This window comes from Macrotis lagotis, chromosome 1, assembly GCF_037893015.1.
Source record: "Macrotis lagotis isolate mMagLag1 chromosome 1, bilby.v1.9.chrom.fasta, whole genome shotgun sequence".
In the NCBI taxonomy this organism is placed as follows: Eukaryota; Metazoa; Chordata; class Mammalia; order Peramelemorphia; family Peramelidae; genus Macrotis; species Macrotis lagotis.
The window spans coordinates 838,336,736-838,351,273 of record NC_133658.1 but is presented as its reverse complement, the minus strand read 5'-3'; the positions used below and the strand labels follow the sequence as shown (position 1 = coordinate 838,351,273).

Below are 14,538 nucleotides of genomic sequence, written 5' to 3'. Positions count from 1 at the left end.
AACAAACCTATCAGAAATTATATAATTATATCAATAGATCCTGAAAAAGCTTTTGACAAAATACAGCACACATTCTTACTAAAAACACTAGAGTGTGTAGGAATAAAAGGACTGTTCCTTCAAATAATAAGCAGTATCTTTTTGAAACCATCAACAAGCTTCATATTCAATGGGGTGAGGCTAGAGGCATTCCCAAAAAGATCAGGAGTGAAACAAGGATGCCCATTATCACCATTACTATTAAATATAGGATTAGAACTGTTAGCTTCAGCAATTAGAGAAGAAAAAGAAATTGAAGGAATTAGAGTTGGGAAGGAAGAGTCAAAACTCTTACTTTTTTTTGCAGATGACATGATGGTATACTTAGAGAATCCCAAGAAATCATCCAAAATACTACTGGAAACAATTTGCAATTTTAAAAAATTTGCACAATATAAAACAAATACTCATAAATCCTCAACTTTTCTATATGTGACCAGCAAGATATAGCAGAAAGAACTAGAAAGAGAAATTCCATTCAAAGTAACTCAGACAATATAAAATACCTGGGAGGCTATTTGCCAAGGCAGACTCAGAAACTTTTTGAAAACACTTATGAAACACTTCTCACACAAATTAAATCAGATTTAAATAATTAGGCAAATATCAACTGCTCATGGATAGGTCGAGCTAACAACAAAATGACAATTCTACCAAAGCTAAATTACCTGTTTAGGCAATTACTTTAATGAATTAGAAAAAGTTGTAAGTAAATTCATATGGAGAAATAAAAGCCAAGAATTTCCAGGGATTTAATGGAAAAAAGTGCAAAAGAAGGTGGCTTAGCCCATCCTGACCTAAAATTATATTATAAAGCATCAGTCATCAAAACTGTCTGGTATTGGCTAAGAAATACAGTGGTGGACCAGTGGTATAGATTAGGTGCAATAGCAGGAAATGATTATAGTAATCTGCTGTTTGATAAACCCAAAGACTCCAGCTATTGGGATTAAAACTCTCTCTTCGATAAAACCTGCTGGGAAAATTGGAAGTTAGTATGGAAGAAACTTAGATTAGACCAAAACCTCACACCCTATACCAAGATAAGATCCAAATGGATACAGGATTTACATATGAAAACAATATTATAATCAAACTAGAAGATCAAGGAGTAGTTTACCTGTCAGGTCTATGGAAAAGGAAGCAGTTTATGACTAAGGAAGAGATGGAGAACAGCACTAAAAACAAACTAGATGATTTTGATTACATTAAATTAAAAAGCTTTTGCACAGAGAAAACCACTGTAACCAAGATCAAAAGAAATGTAATAAACTGGCAATCTTTACAACTTTAGAGATCTTTACAATTAATGTTTCTGATAAATGACTCATTTCTAAAATATACAGAGAACTGAGTCAAATTTAAAATAAAAGTCATTCTCCAATTGACAAATGGTCAAAGGATATTCCAAGGCAATTTACAGATGAGGATCAAAGCAATCCATAGTCATATGAAAAATTGCTCTAAATCATTACTTATTAGAGAAATGCAAATTAAAGCTTTTCTGAGGTACTACCTCACACCTTACAGACTCACCAATATAAGCAGAAAGGACAATCAATCATTGTTGGAAGGGTTGTGGGAAATCTGGGACACTATTACATTGTTGGTGGAGCTGTAAACTCATCCAACCTTTCTGGAGAGCAATTTGGAACTATGCCCAAAGTGCAACAAAAATGTGCATGTCTTTGATCCACTAATAGCACTACTGTGTCTATATCCTGAAAAGATGATGAAAAAGGGTAAAAACATCACTTGTACAAAAATATTCATAGTAGCCCTGTTTGTGGTGGCAAAGAACTGGAAAACAAGTAAATATCCTTCAATTGGGGAATGGCTTAGCAAACTGTGATATATGTATGTCATGGAACACTATTGTTCTATTAGAAACCAGGAGGGATGGGAATTCAGGGAAGCCTGGAGGGATTTGCATGGACTGATGTTGAGTGAGATGAGAAGAACCAGAAAAACACTGTACACCCTAACAGCAACATGGGGGTGATGATCAATCTTGATGGACTCACTCGTTCTATTAGTGCAACAATCAGAGACAATTTTGGACTGTCTGCAATGGAGAATACTATCTGTATCCAGAGAAAGAACTGTGGAGTTTGAACAAAGACCAAGGACTATATCCTTTAATTTACAAAGGAAACCTGATATCTTCTTGTCTGATCTTGCTGTCTCTTATACTTTGTTTCTTCATTAAGAATATGATTTCTCTCTCATCACATTCAATTTGGATCAATATATACTGTGGAAACAATGTAAAGACTGGCAAATTGCCTTCTGTGGGGGGGGGAATAAAGTAAGATTAGGGGAAAAATTGTAAAACTTAAAATAAATATAATCTTTGAGTTAATAAAAAAGGTCTGTTTTGTGATGCTTATGAAGTAAATAAATGTAGGAGCACATACACACAAACACAGAGAAAAACAGGTTCTAGGAACATGATTTCCCCTTTTAATGATGTTAGTGAGTACTATGCAGGAGTGGCAGCTTTGTGGAGAGGATACAATAGTGATCTTAGGATCAGAACTGAGATTCAAACCATCTTCTTGATATTTACTAGTTAGGTAGACCTGAAGTGGTCAGAAAGTCTAGAGTGTTTATCTATCTAGTCATAGAAAAGTTGTCTCCATTAGTCAAAGAATTCCCCTGCCAGGAATTTGCTCAGTTGAAATTGTGGATCTTTTTCATTAGAGATGGAATGGAAAGAAGGCATCTATTAAGTGTTCATTCATGCCGAGTGTTGTACTACAGATACATATAGAACATCAAGATCTCAAGATATTCACATTTTGTTTATATCAGACAATGCATAAAGGAAGGCTTTGGTTAACAGAAGATGGAAAGATCAATTTGTTCTTTCAGATAAAGTACTAATCAAATGGTAATACTTTAAGGACCTTGGTCAGCTATGGCATGTAAGATTGTGTATAATAAAGAGGACTGATGATACAAAATCTAGAATGGACTAAGATTCTGGGATACCTCTAACAGATAGGAAAGGTAGGTGGTAATTAGAATGCAATGGATAATCTGTACCTCATAGGAAATGGGCAGTGGAGTTGGTTTGGGCAAGAAAGTTCTGAAACTTCCTGCAATTGTTGCTAGCAGTAATATTGACTTCAGTTGGCAGTCTTCCCATTGGCAGGCAGGAGCTTTTTGCTGAGGATCCATCTATTTCATTATGGCTTTACAACGTCTACTAGACTCTCTCTTTTTTTCTTTCCCTGTCATGTTTCTTTCCTTGTCTGAGACAACTAAGGAATACTTGATCTTTCCATCTGTAATGAATGAATACCCTCTTTTATTTGTTGAGAACTCATTTAGAAAATTAGCTCTGTGAGTGTAAGCACTATTGTGATTTTTTAATTTGTATCCACTGTCCTTAGGTCAGTGTTTGGAAGACATAAAGTTCCTAGCATACACAAAAGGTCTGAAATTTCCATTTAAGCAGAATATGCCTATACTGTGCAAAAAACCCTAAACAGCATCTCTTTAAAAAAGTAATTGATTTTTTAAAAATTTTTTTTTGCAAGGCAATGGTGTTAAGTGACTAGCTCAAGTTCACAGAGCTAGGTAATTAAGTGTCCGAACCTAGATTTGAACTCAGGTCCTCTTGACTACAGGGCTGGTGCTCTATCCTCTGCACCATGTAACTGCTCCCAAAAAGAATTTTTTAGGGGCATATACCATCCTAAATGGCAAAGGTTCTCAGTATTGTCTCATGGAGTTCCTTAAACCATTCATGAAAGTGTTTAAGAATATCTGTGAAGTTGAAATGGAAAAAAACCCCACACCTTTATTTTGATATAATTGCTTTCCTTTATAATCCTATGTATTTTAAATTTTTTAAAGATATTTTAATATTTTACAACATTTTAAAAATATTTTTCTAAGAAATGGTCATTAGGTTTCACAAACTGCCTGTGGAGACCTAAATGATTCCCTACCCCACCAAATATGGTTAAGAACCCCAGCTATCAGGGTACAACATAAGACAACTTATTTGGTAGCAATGACTGGCATTTCACCTACCTCTCAAGATAGGAAATTATTAGATAAGCAAAGCTTTATCAGGTTTCTTTCTTAAATTTCTCTCAGGGGTATTTGTTTTTTCCAAAACAGATTTCTGATGATTAACAAGCTTTCAAAATACAAAAAAACTTATAATATTAGAACTTAAGGTTCCCACATAAGCATGTCAGAGTCCTTGGGACATTTTGTACACTTCCAACCACACTGAGTGCTTGTCATCCTTACCTACATAGGAGACTAGTCCCATTGAAAAAGGATGATGTGAAAGCAACTTTACAAAATCTCTACTTATCCTGTGCCTACTCTTTCTGTGGATCTGTTTCCCATTTCATTAGGTCTGTTTTCCTTTTGGGAGTTCACAAAATGATGCCTGGGGAAGTTGGTGACCAGTGGACTCTTTACCCACTCCCAGATTCTCTTAGTTCTCAGGCCATAGATAAGAGGATTCAATGTGGGTGGGATAACTAAGTATAAGTCAGCTAACAGCACCTGTGTATGCATAAGCACCATATCCTTCCCCACCCAATCTATATAGACAGAAATTAAACCAGGGAAATAATAAAGGGCCATAACCCCCACATGGGAGCCACAAGTGCTAAGGGCTTTTTGTCTAGCATGCTGAGAAGAAAGGTTAAATACAGCTTTAAGGATAAGAATATAGGAGGTAGTGATGAAGGCCACATCAATGCCCACAACAACAGAGGAGCCAATTAAGCTATAGAGACTGCTGGGCATGTGGTCAGCACATGCCAGCTTGGCCACAGCCATGTGCTCACAGTAGGAATGGGGGACCATGTGTGAGCCACAATAGGGAAGATTACTCACCATCCAGCTCAGAGGTATTAAGACAATGGTGGCTCTCAACACAATGGCTGCATTAATGCCCAGAATTTTCTGTGGTGTGAGAATTGCATTATAATGGAGGGGTTTGCAAATGGCCACATAGCGGTCAAAAGCCATGGCTAAGAGTAGTCCAGACTCCATGGCTGTAGATGTATGGACAATATACATCTGAGTGAAGCAGGCAGTGAAGGTAATTGTTCCATTGCCTGACCAAAAGACACTTAGCATCTTCGGGGCCACAGATGTTGCCATAATGATGTCCACACCAGCCAGGACACATAGGAAATAATACATGGGCTCATGAAGTGCAGGGTCTACCCAGATCACAGTCATGATGAAGCTGTTTCCCATGAGGATCATAGTGTACATAGTGCTGAGTAGGGCGGCTAGCCAGAGGTGGGCTTCCTCAAGGCCTGGGACACCCATGAGGAAGAATGTAGCAGGAAGCAATGCTGTGTGGTTGGACAGTGAATTCAGCATCACTGGAAAGACTTCCTTCCTATAGATAAAACCAAAATACATATATACACACACACACATATATGTATGTGTGTGTACATATATATATATATATATATATATATAGTTATAGTTATAGTTTAGAAAAATAATATGAAGTGGGGGGAGGGGAATGAAGGCACCTTTCCTTTGTTCTGAATTTACATTTCTATAGTATTTTTCTGTCTAAACTTTAGTAATAACAATACATGAAATTTTAAAGTTTGCAAAGTGCCTTATAGATATTATATCTTTTGAGCTTCACTTACATCCATGTTATGGAATCAAATCGAATCATAAATTTAGAACTAGAAAGGATCTCAAAAGTCATTTAGTCCACACCCTATTGTTTACATATAAGGACACTTAAGTGATATAAAATTAAGTGACTTTGCCAAGGTCATAGAGCTAGTAAGTATCTGATCTGAGTTTAAAATTCAAGAAGAAGCTCTCTGACTCCTTCCCCAGTATTGCATTCACTATGTCACCTAGCTGCCTACATACATACAAATACATATAACCTGATATGTCTATATCTACATAAACATGCATGGAGTAATTAGTGGCCTAATTGATAGAACATCAGCTTTGGAGAAAGGAAGACTCCTCTTCCTGAGTTCAAATTTGATCTCAGACATTTACTAAAAGTGTAATCCTGGGCAAATCATTTTACCCTGTTGGTCTTCTTTCCTCATCTGTAAAAGGGAAAAGGAAGCTCTCAAAGTAAAATTATGATGTCACCAGAAATAAATAAGTTCAATGAAGAGGATAAAAGGGAGTTTTCCAAAGAAATCAATATGAATGCCTAGGGTACCCATTTCCCATTGTAAGCTTTTCTGCATGGTAAAAAATCAAACTTTTAAAAATATGAAATGGAAAATTCTCTGAGCTGTAGATAGATAAGGTTCTATATACATACATACATGCATATATATATATATATATATATCTGCATTAATTGGCAAACAGAACTTCATTGGAAATGGAGAAAAATCATTTGCAACATTTTTTCCTCTTATTTGTGATTTACTCTTTTTTTCCTTCTTATATCTCTAGGAAAGTAGAAAGAAATTATGGTGCTATGGTTTTTTGGTTGTTTTTCCCCCTTTTCTTTGTATTGTCAGTAGTTGTCACAATGACTTGATACCTGGTATATGGAAGCAATTAAAGAACATGTTAATTAGAATATTGGACTTGGCATTCAGGAATAACAGAGTTTAAATTCTTTCTCAGAAATTCTTATGACTCTGGATTAATCACTTAACATCTATTTCTGTATTCTCATCTTTAATATGCAGATAATCATAGCACCTACCTCCCATGATTATTCTGAGATGGGGACATTATAGTGCCATATTGTATTTATAAAGCATTTTTAAAATCTTAAAGTGTTATCTATCTACTAGTTACTTCTTTATTTTTTCAAGGCAATGGGGTTAAATGACTTCCCATAGGTCACACAACTAGGTTAGTATTAAGTACCTGAGGTCAGATTTTGAACTCAGGTTCTCCTGACTCCAGGGCCAGTGCTCTACACACACTGCATCACCTAGCTGCCCCTACTAGGTACTGTTCATGAATGCTTGTTGACTGACTGTGATCCTGTGTTGTTGGTTGTCCAGAGCAATGGAAGAGTCAGTTCAGTTATAGAGGTTGCTGGGAATGTAGTTAATACATGCCAGTTTGACCATAGCCATATGCTCACAAGAAGGAATAGGGGATCATGTGGGAACCACAATAGAGAAGACAACTCACCATCCAGTCATTTCAAACATATCTAATTGTCTTTTTGGACCTCATTTGGAATTTTCTTGACAAGGATACTATAGTGGTTTGCCATTTTCTTCTCCAGTTCATTTTAGAAATAAAGATACTAAGACAAACAGGGTTTAGTGATTAGGCCAGAGTCACACAGCTAGTAAGTAGCTGAGGTCAAATTTAAAGTTAGATTTTCCTGACTCCAATCCTGGTGCTCTCCACTGTACCATCTAGTTGCTCCTAATGTCTCATATTAGAACTCAATGCTGCAGATGGCATCAGCTAGAAGAGCAGTATCATTACTATACCCTGTATTCTGAATACTATACTACTCAATTTATTCTAGAGTTCTAGAAACCTTTTTAGATGGCCACGTAACACTTCCCTCATATTCAGCATGAATTTTTCCAGAACTGAAGCAAATTTCACCAGTTCAGAGGTTTCAGGAGTTTCTCTTTTCCCTTTAAAGGATAATTTAATTTTAAACTATAGTTCAATAACAGATCACATAAACTGTGAAGCTTGTTATAAAAGTGCTTGTGCTTTTCTTGGAACACATCTGTGAGGTAGGTCATTAAAAAAGCTGCTCAAAATCTACAATGCAGAAAATGTGACTGAAAAAACATAATGATTTAGACTCACAGAAACTATGTTTAGACTCACAATAGTTAGCTATAATCTGTCATTTTTTCCTGTGTGATGTGGGGCAAATCATTTGATCTCTCTACTGCTCTATACTAAATGTGTTTTGGTCTGTTTTATCATGTTTTATTTGCTTAATTTCCTTTAGAACCCCTACTCTATCTGAATGAGTCAGCTTGTAGTGAAATAAGGAGCTTTCTCAATCATTTTGCTCAAGAGCTAGCACTGTGCTAATAGGGGTATAGGACCAAGAGAAAAACTGGCATCTGAGGTAAAAATTTTCTTTTCCTTCTCATTTCCTTGATGAAATAAATCAGATCAAAAAGGACACTTCAACAGCCATTAACAAGTATATTTTAAGACCCACATGGACAGGACACCCTGTCTTATAAAAGAGATAATAATAGAAAAGATGCATTTTCTACATTATTTTGAAAGTTTCAAGGGATTCTTCACATTTTTTATGTAATGGAGGCAATTGGCACTTTGGTGAAGTCCATAGACCCTTCTCATAAAAATGACTTTGAATGAACAAAATGAAATGCATAGGATTACATAGAAAACTCATTATTTTGAAATACAGTTGACAAAATATTTTTAAACCAAGTTTAAGAAGCTCATATTAAGAATCCCTGTAAGTTATCCCTTCTTCAGGTTAAGTGGATTAAATTGAATTTGTTCAGTATTTAAAGTCAGGTTTTCACAGAACTTCTATGCAGACATCAAAGGAAAGATGTTAAAAAGTGACACATTTCAGTACAGTCAAAGGGTTTCACTAACAGAGTTGTAAAACCAAGGAATTAACTTTTGAGAGTGAATTCAAGCAAAGTATGGGAAGCCATATACCTCGAAAGAGGGGTTCTATATTGCATTGATAGAAGAGTTGGAATACATATCCATAAAAGGCCCTTTAAACCTAGAAGAAGAATCTGAATAAAACCTGCTTACTGTCACCTTGCTCACTAGCACTTACAAAGAAATCCCTGCTAGTGCTAATCCCCTCACTTTATAGATGGAACAGAAGATGAAGCCCAGAGATGAAAAGTGAAATGACCAAGAATGCAATAACTCTGTATCCCACAATTTTAAAGCCAAAGGTGACATCTAAGATATCTCCAAACTGAGTTTCTAAGTGCCTTAGTCAGCATGACCCCAAACCTTCAATCCAGCTACCTACCTCATACAATATCCACACTTTATCTTCCTAGAAAGAAAAGTCCTTGCAGGAACTCCACACTTGATATTCTGGGGAAAGAAGAATTTATACCAATCAGTTAGATGTGAAATGAGACACAAGTAAGGTTAAGCCAGGGCTTAGACTCATTACCTTTAGTGAAGCTTCCATCTAGGGTGCTTACCCACCATGTGTCACACAATTGTCTCTAGGGTACCCCTACTCAACAGATATCTGACTTGTTAAATCAGTTCCCCTTTTTCCCAGAGAGAACAACCTTTTTCTCTAGAATGTCTAGTAACCTTTTCTTCAGGTACTGACTCACTGTTCTCCTTGGAAGCCAGAAAACCAAAGAGATAGGGAAATACAGAAGAAAAGTGTTCCACTGACAAGGCATCCATTATTTAGCCCTGAACTAGCATGAACTTGCTGAATTTCATTAACCAAATCCCATCCATTCTCTGGGCTTCAAATTCATCTGCTGTAAAAGGAAGCACTGGGAAGTGATCTCTTGGGTGCCTTCAAGCTCTAATCAGGTATGATTATTTTATCCTAGATTGAACTCTGTGGGACTGATTAAGCAAAGGAAGGGGAGCCCCAGGCAATCAGACATGGGGAGAGATGTGATGAGATATCCACAAACCCTTAGTACAAATAGAGACCTAATAAAACAGAATCTCTCAAGTCCTAGAACACTCCTGGTGATCAATGAAGCATCCTTCCTTTTTGTTGTTATTTGATTTGAAAATTTTCACATCAGTACAAGTATAGAGGCAGACTAGTGTGACCTGAGCAGCTCAGCAGCAAGGAATACATCATTTATTCTGAAATCATGCTATCTTCTCAGTCTCCTCCTAAATGATTAGACCTTAGAGAGAAAAATATTAAAAATTATACTTAATGGACTTCATTGTACTTACTTCATTAAGGTTTCAGAATACTTAGAAAGTATAAAAATCTCTTCAGTTCTCTCTCACTCAGGCTGGAAGTTTGACAGTTTTGGAACATCAAAGTCTGAGTGGCTAATACTGAGAGTGTAGGTTCTTTTTAGGTCAAGAACAAACAGTATTAATTTATTTAGTGACAGGGCTAAATCTAGAAAACAGGTCTTCTAAATCTCAAGCAAAAAGACTTAATACCCCTCCATGCTCCAATTTAAATATTTCTTGAAGAAAATTTCCCACACATTTCCTGTAACTTATTCATTGCATGTCTACTAGTTGCAAGGCCCAAAGATACCAAAACAAACAAAAACATTGTTAAGTTCCTTGAGAACATGGAAAATTGAGATAGAATACAAATTATAATACAAAAATGCATAAGAAATAGCAACAAAGTGATGAACCAGTTACTTATTAAATGTCGAATTATTTTCAATTATTCCTGTTGATGGATAAAAAAGAGATCTATCTATCTATCTATCTATCTATCTATCTATCTATCTATCTATCTATCTATCTATCTATGGAAGGTGATACTAAATCTCAACTTCAGCAGTCAATAGAATTTCTTTTTAAAATTCATTTCTTTTCTTCTCCCAGATTTCAAATTTTCAACCTTCCTCCAGTCTCACCTACATCCATTGAGAAGGCAAGCAATATGATACAAATTATACATGTAAAGTCAGGAAAAATATATTTCATCATTAGCCATGTTAGAAAAGAAAAAAAAAGGCCTCAATATGTACTCAGATTTAATCAGTTCTCTCTCAGAAGGTAGATTTTCATCATTAATACTTTGGAATTATCTTGGATCATTGTGTTGATCAAAGTAGCTCAGTTTTCCACAACCAATCAATTCAATGTTGCCGTTACTATGTACAAAGTTCTGATTTTTCTCACTTCATTTTGCATCAATTCATATAAGTCTTCCTAGGGTTTTCGGAACCCATTCTCCTTGTCATTTCTTATAGCACAATAGTATTCCAACAAAAACATATACCACAACTTGTTCAGCCATTTCCCAACTGATGGACATTCCCTCAATTTCTAAATCTTTGCCAACACAAAAGGAGCTACTATAAATATTTTAAAAATTCTTTTCCTTTCATCTCTATGAATAGTAGTATCACTGGATCTCAGAATATGCACAGTTTTATGGGCTTTTGAGTATAGTTCCATGATATTCTCCATAATAATTAGACCAATACATGACTCCACCAGAAGTGATAATTTCTGATTTCTCCATATCCTCTCTAGCATCTACCATTTTTCTTTTCTGTCTTGTTAGTCAATCAAATAGTATAAGATGGTAGCTAAGAAGAGTTTTAATTTCCATTTCTCTTTTTTATGGTAAATTTTTTATTCCTTTTAAACAAATACAAAATGAGAGAAGAAAAATATTTCTATATACACAGCAGAACATAAAAGAGGAATTAATATAAATGATATATTTCCATTTCAAGAAAAAATATAAAATAAATACTACATTGTGCTTGAGCAGCAAAATAGCAAAGGATGCACTTTTCAAAGCTATGCAATATTTCTGTGCTTTTTGAAGGTTTTCTTTTGTTCTCTGCTGTTTACTTTTAAAACTATTTCCCCCCTTCCTATTCTTCAGACATTCTAAAGAAAGAAATAACTAAATGTGGAAATCTATTTACATATACAAATATAAATATATATACACATGCACTCATACACACACACAGACACACACACACATATATATAATATATATATATATATATATACATATATATATATATATATATATATATGTAAAATTATTCTATGCGTATTTCCACTTTACATCTCTTCTCTGGAGGTGGATAGCATTTTCCTTCACAGATCCAAGACTTTCCAGGTTTTTCTAAAGCAATGAGCTCATCATTTACTAAATCATTGCAATATTTCAACACAATAATATCCTTTCTAAGAGATTGTCTGTGAAAGTTTTTCATAGTTTTCTGCATTCCTTCTATTCTTGATTGCAATGATTTTATTTATATTAGGAAATATTAAGTTAAAATAATCAAAATTAACCATTTTACATTTCAATGATGTTTTACCATCACAATAAACTTTAAAGTCTGATATTATTGAATTACTTTCCTCTACATAGTTTTCCATTGTTTTCTTTGATCCTGAACCTTTTTTCTTCTGAATGTACTTTGTTATTATGTTTTGTAACTTAGTAAGATGTTTTTAGGAGTTTAATTGAGATGGCATTGAATAAATAGATTAATTAGATAAAATTGTCTTTTTTATTATTATATTGGATTTACTTCCCCATGAACAATAATTATTACTTTGATTATTTAAATTTTACTTTATTTGTATAAAAGTGTTTTATGTTTATGTTAATATAGGTCCAAAGTCTGTTTTGACAGGTATATTCTCAGATATTTTGTGCTGTCTGCTTATTTTAAATGATCCAAAAATAATATTGAATAATATTGATGGAAGAGTGTAGTTTCCCTATTTTTCTTTTTTATTTAATATATTTTAGCTTTAATTTTGTCCAAAATCATGATTACTACCCCTGATTTTTATAATAAAATAAATTTTACTCTAGTCCTTTATCTTTAAGTGCATCTCTCATTTTCATTGTTTCCTAAAAACAACATTATCAAATTCAAAATTTTAATTTGCTATTTCTGTTTTATGCATAAATTCATTCCATTGCATTCTAAGCTATAATTACTTGTATATTTTCCTCTTTCCTGCTTTTCCTTTCTGAGCTTCTCACCCTATTCGCCTTATCCTTCCTCACTCCTCTACTTTACTTCCACCTGAAACCTTGTCCTCCTTTTCCTGAACTTGCCCACCTTTCTAAGAATCATTCCCTTATTTTTCCCATTGCCCTTCCCCTTGCCTTCTTTTTTTCTTTCTGAAATTAGTAGACTTCTATATCTTTTAAATATATATGTTTCCTCTTTAAGTCATTTCTGAAAAGAGTAAGGTTCTAGCTCTATCCACCAAAACCCCACTAGCTTTTTCTGAATCAAATCTTTTTATGCCTAATTTGTATGAGATAATTATTTTTTAATATCTGCCTATGCATTGCCCCATCTTATACAACTCAGTCCAAGATTTTCTTTCAAATTATTTAAATGATAATGTCATAAGAATACCAATAACATTTTCACACATAAGAAATGAACTTGTTGAACCCCTTATAATTGGTTTTAATGTTTTCCTTACATCTCCTGAATCTTATATGCCAATTTTCCATTAAATTTTATTGTTTCTATCACAAATTCCTGAAAATCTTACAGTTTACTAAATGTCCAATTTTTTTCATCTGGATTATACATAACTTTACTAAGTAAGTTACTCTTAACTGTTGCTCTGGGAAATATAGTATTCAAAGAAATAAGGTCACCCATTATAGTAATTGCTTGGTCTTGTGTAGCCCTTATTGGAGCCTCTTGATATTTAATTTTTTTCTTGTTGCTTATTTTTATTTCTCCTTAACCTGGAAGCTTTGAAACTTGACTATGATATTCCTATTAGTTTTCCTCTTGGTATCTCTTTCATGTGGACTTTTTCCATTTTTCATTTTGATAGCTTATTCTAGAATTTCAGGACCTGGATGATTATAGAGGAGAAAATGAAACTGGTAAATTTGCATAGCACCCCTCTCACTCAGATCCAATCCAATTTGCATGGCATAACATCACCTCCCTGATGTCATGGTCTTCTTGGATAATGAAATACAAACAACAGCAACATTACCCATTACATTTGTACCTATGATAGTCTTTGAACCCTCCTACCAACCCTGTATTGATACTCCAAATATCACAATGGAGATCTTTATCTTCTATAAAATCTTGAAAGCTCTATTAAGGTTAATCATCTCTTTTCTCTCACTCTAAATATTCAGGTTCTTCTCCTTTGTGCTCAAAATCATTTAACGTGATGTTTTGTGTAGTTTTTGGAGTACACAACCTCAAATGAAGGACCCCATAAGTTTAATAGGCTTGAGGTACTCTGTGAATCCAAATATTCCTGACAAAATAGCTTATGAGCACCCCCTCCCCCCAATGGCTAATAAAAGTGAAGACATTTAGAAGAAAAAAAGCACTGGCATATCCACTTCAGGAAACTTGAGGCTTATTTCTCACAAATGCATTTACCATAAAGGGATGGGGTCAATTCATTTGTATTTTCACATAGGAATACATAGGACACTACAGCAAGAGAAAAATCACAGTTCTGATATCTATAGAATTATTTTCCCATGTTATCATTATTCAGTTTCTTCTGAACTTATTCCTGTTCTGCCTGTACCTAGGCATCTAATCATATCTCTGCCATTGTAGATCACCTCTTCCTCTTGGAATTCTCTACTCTCAACTGAACATATCACTCTTTATTTATCATTTTATCAGTTTGAAGACTTGGTTAACTCCCCTAAGGTTGTGCTTCATTAGTGGAATGATGAATTACAGTTCATTCTGTGGTAGAAAAATGGTGTCAAATTACATGTTCACTAAAAAAATAACTGACAATATTTGAAGAGGGCAAGATCATTAACTTGGAGAATCAATTATTATCAAGCACTGGTGGAAAAACCACTCTATTCTCCTGAAT

General features: G+C 34.5%; 1 protein-coding gene across 1 annotated transcript; it reads right to left on the bottom strand.

Moving 5' to 3' along the window:
- Positions 1–4,371: 4,371 nt before the first annotated feature.
- Positions 4,372–5,406, bottom strand: LOC141507542 (olfactory receptor 52I1-like). The gene has a single exon (XM_074215296.1). It carries the CDS (start codon positions 5,404–5,406, stop codon positions 4,372–4,374), a length of 1,035 nt encoding a protein of 344 aa, XP_074071397.1.
- Positions 5,407–14,538: the final 9,132 nt, after the last annotated feature.

Bases quoted from the DNA above. Each gene is read 5' to 3' on its own strand.
- LOC141507542 (XM_074215296.1), bottom strand. From the start codon at position 5,406: ATGCTGAATTCACTGTCCAACCACACAGCATTGCTTCCTGCTACATTC.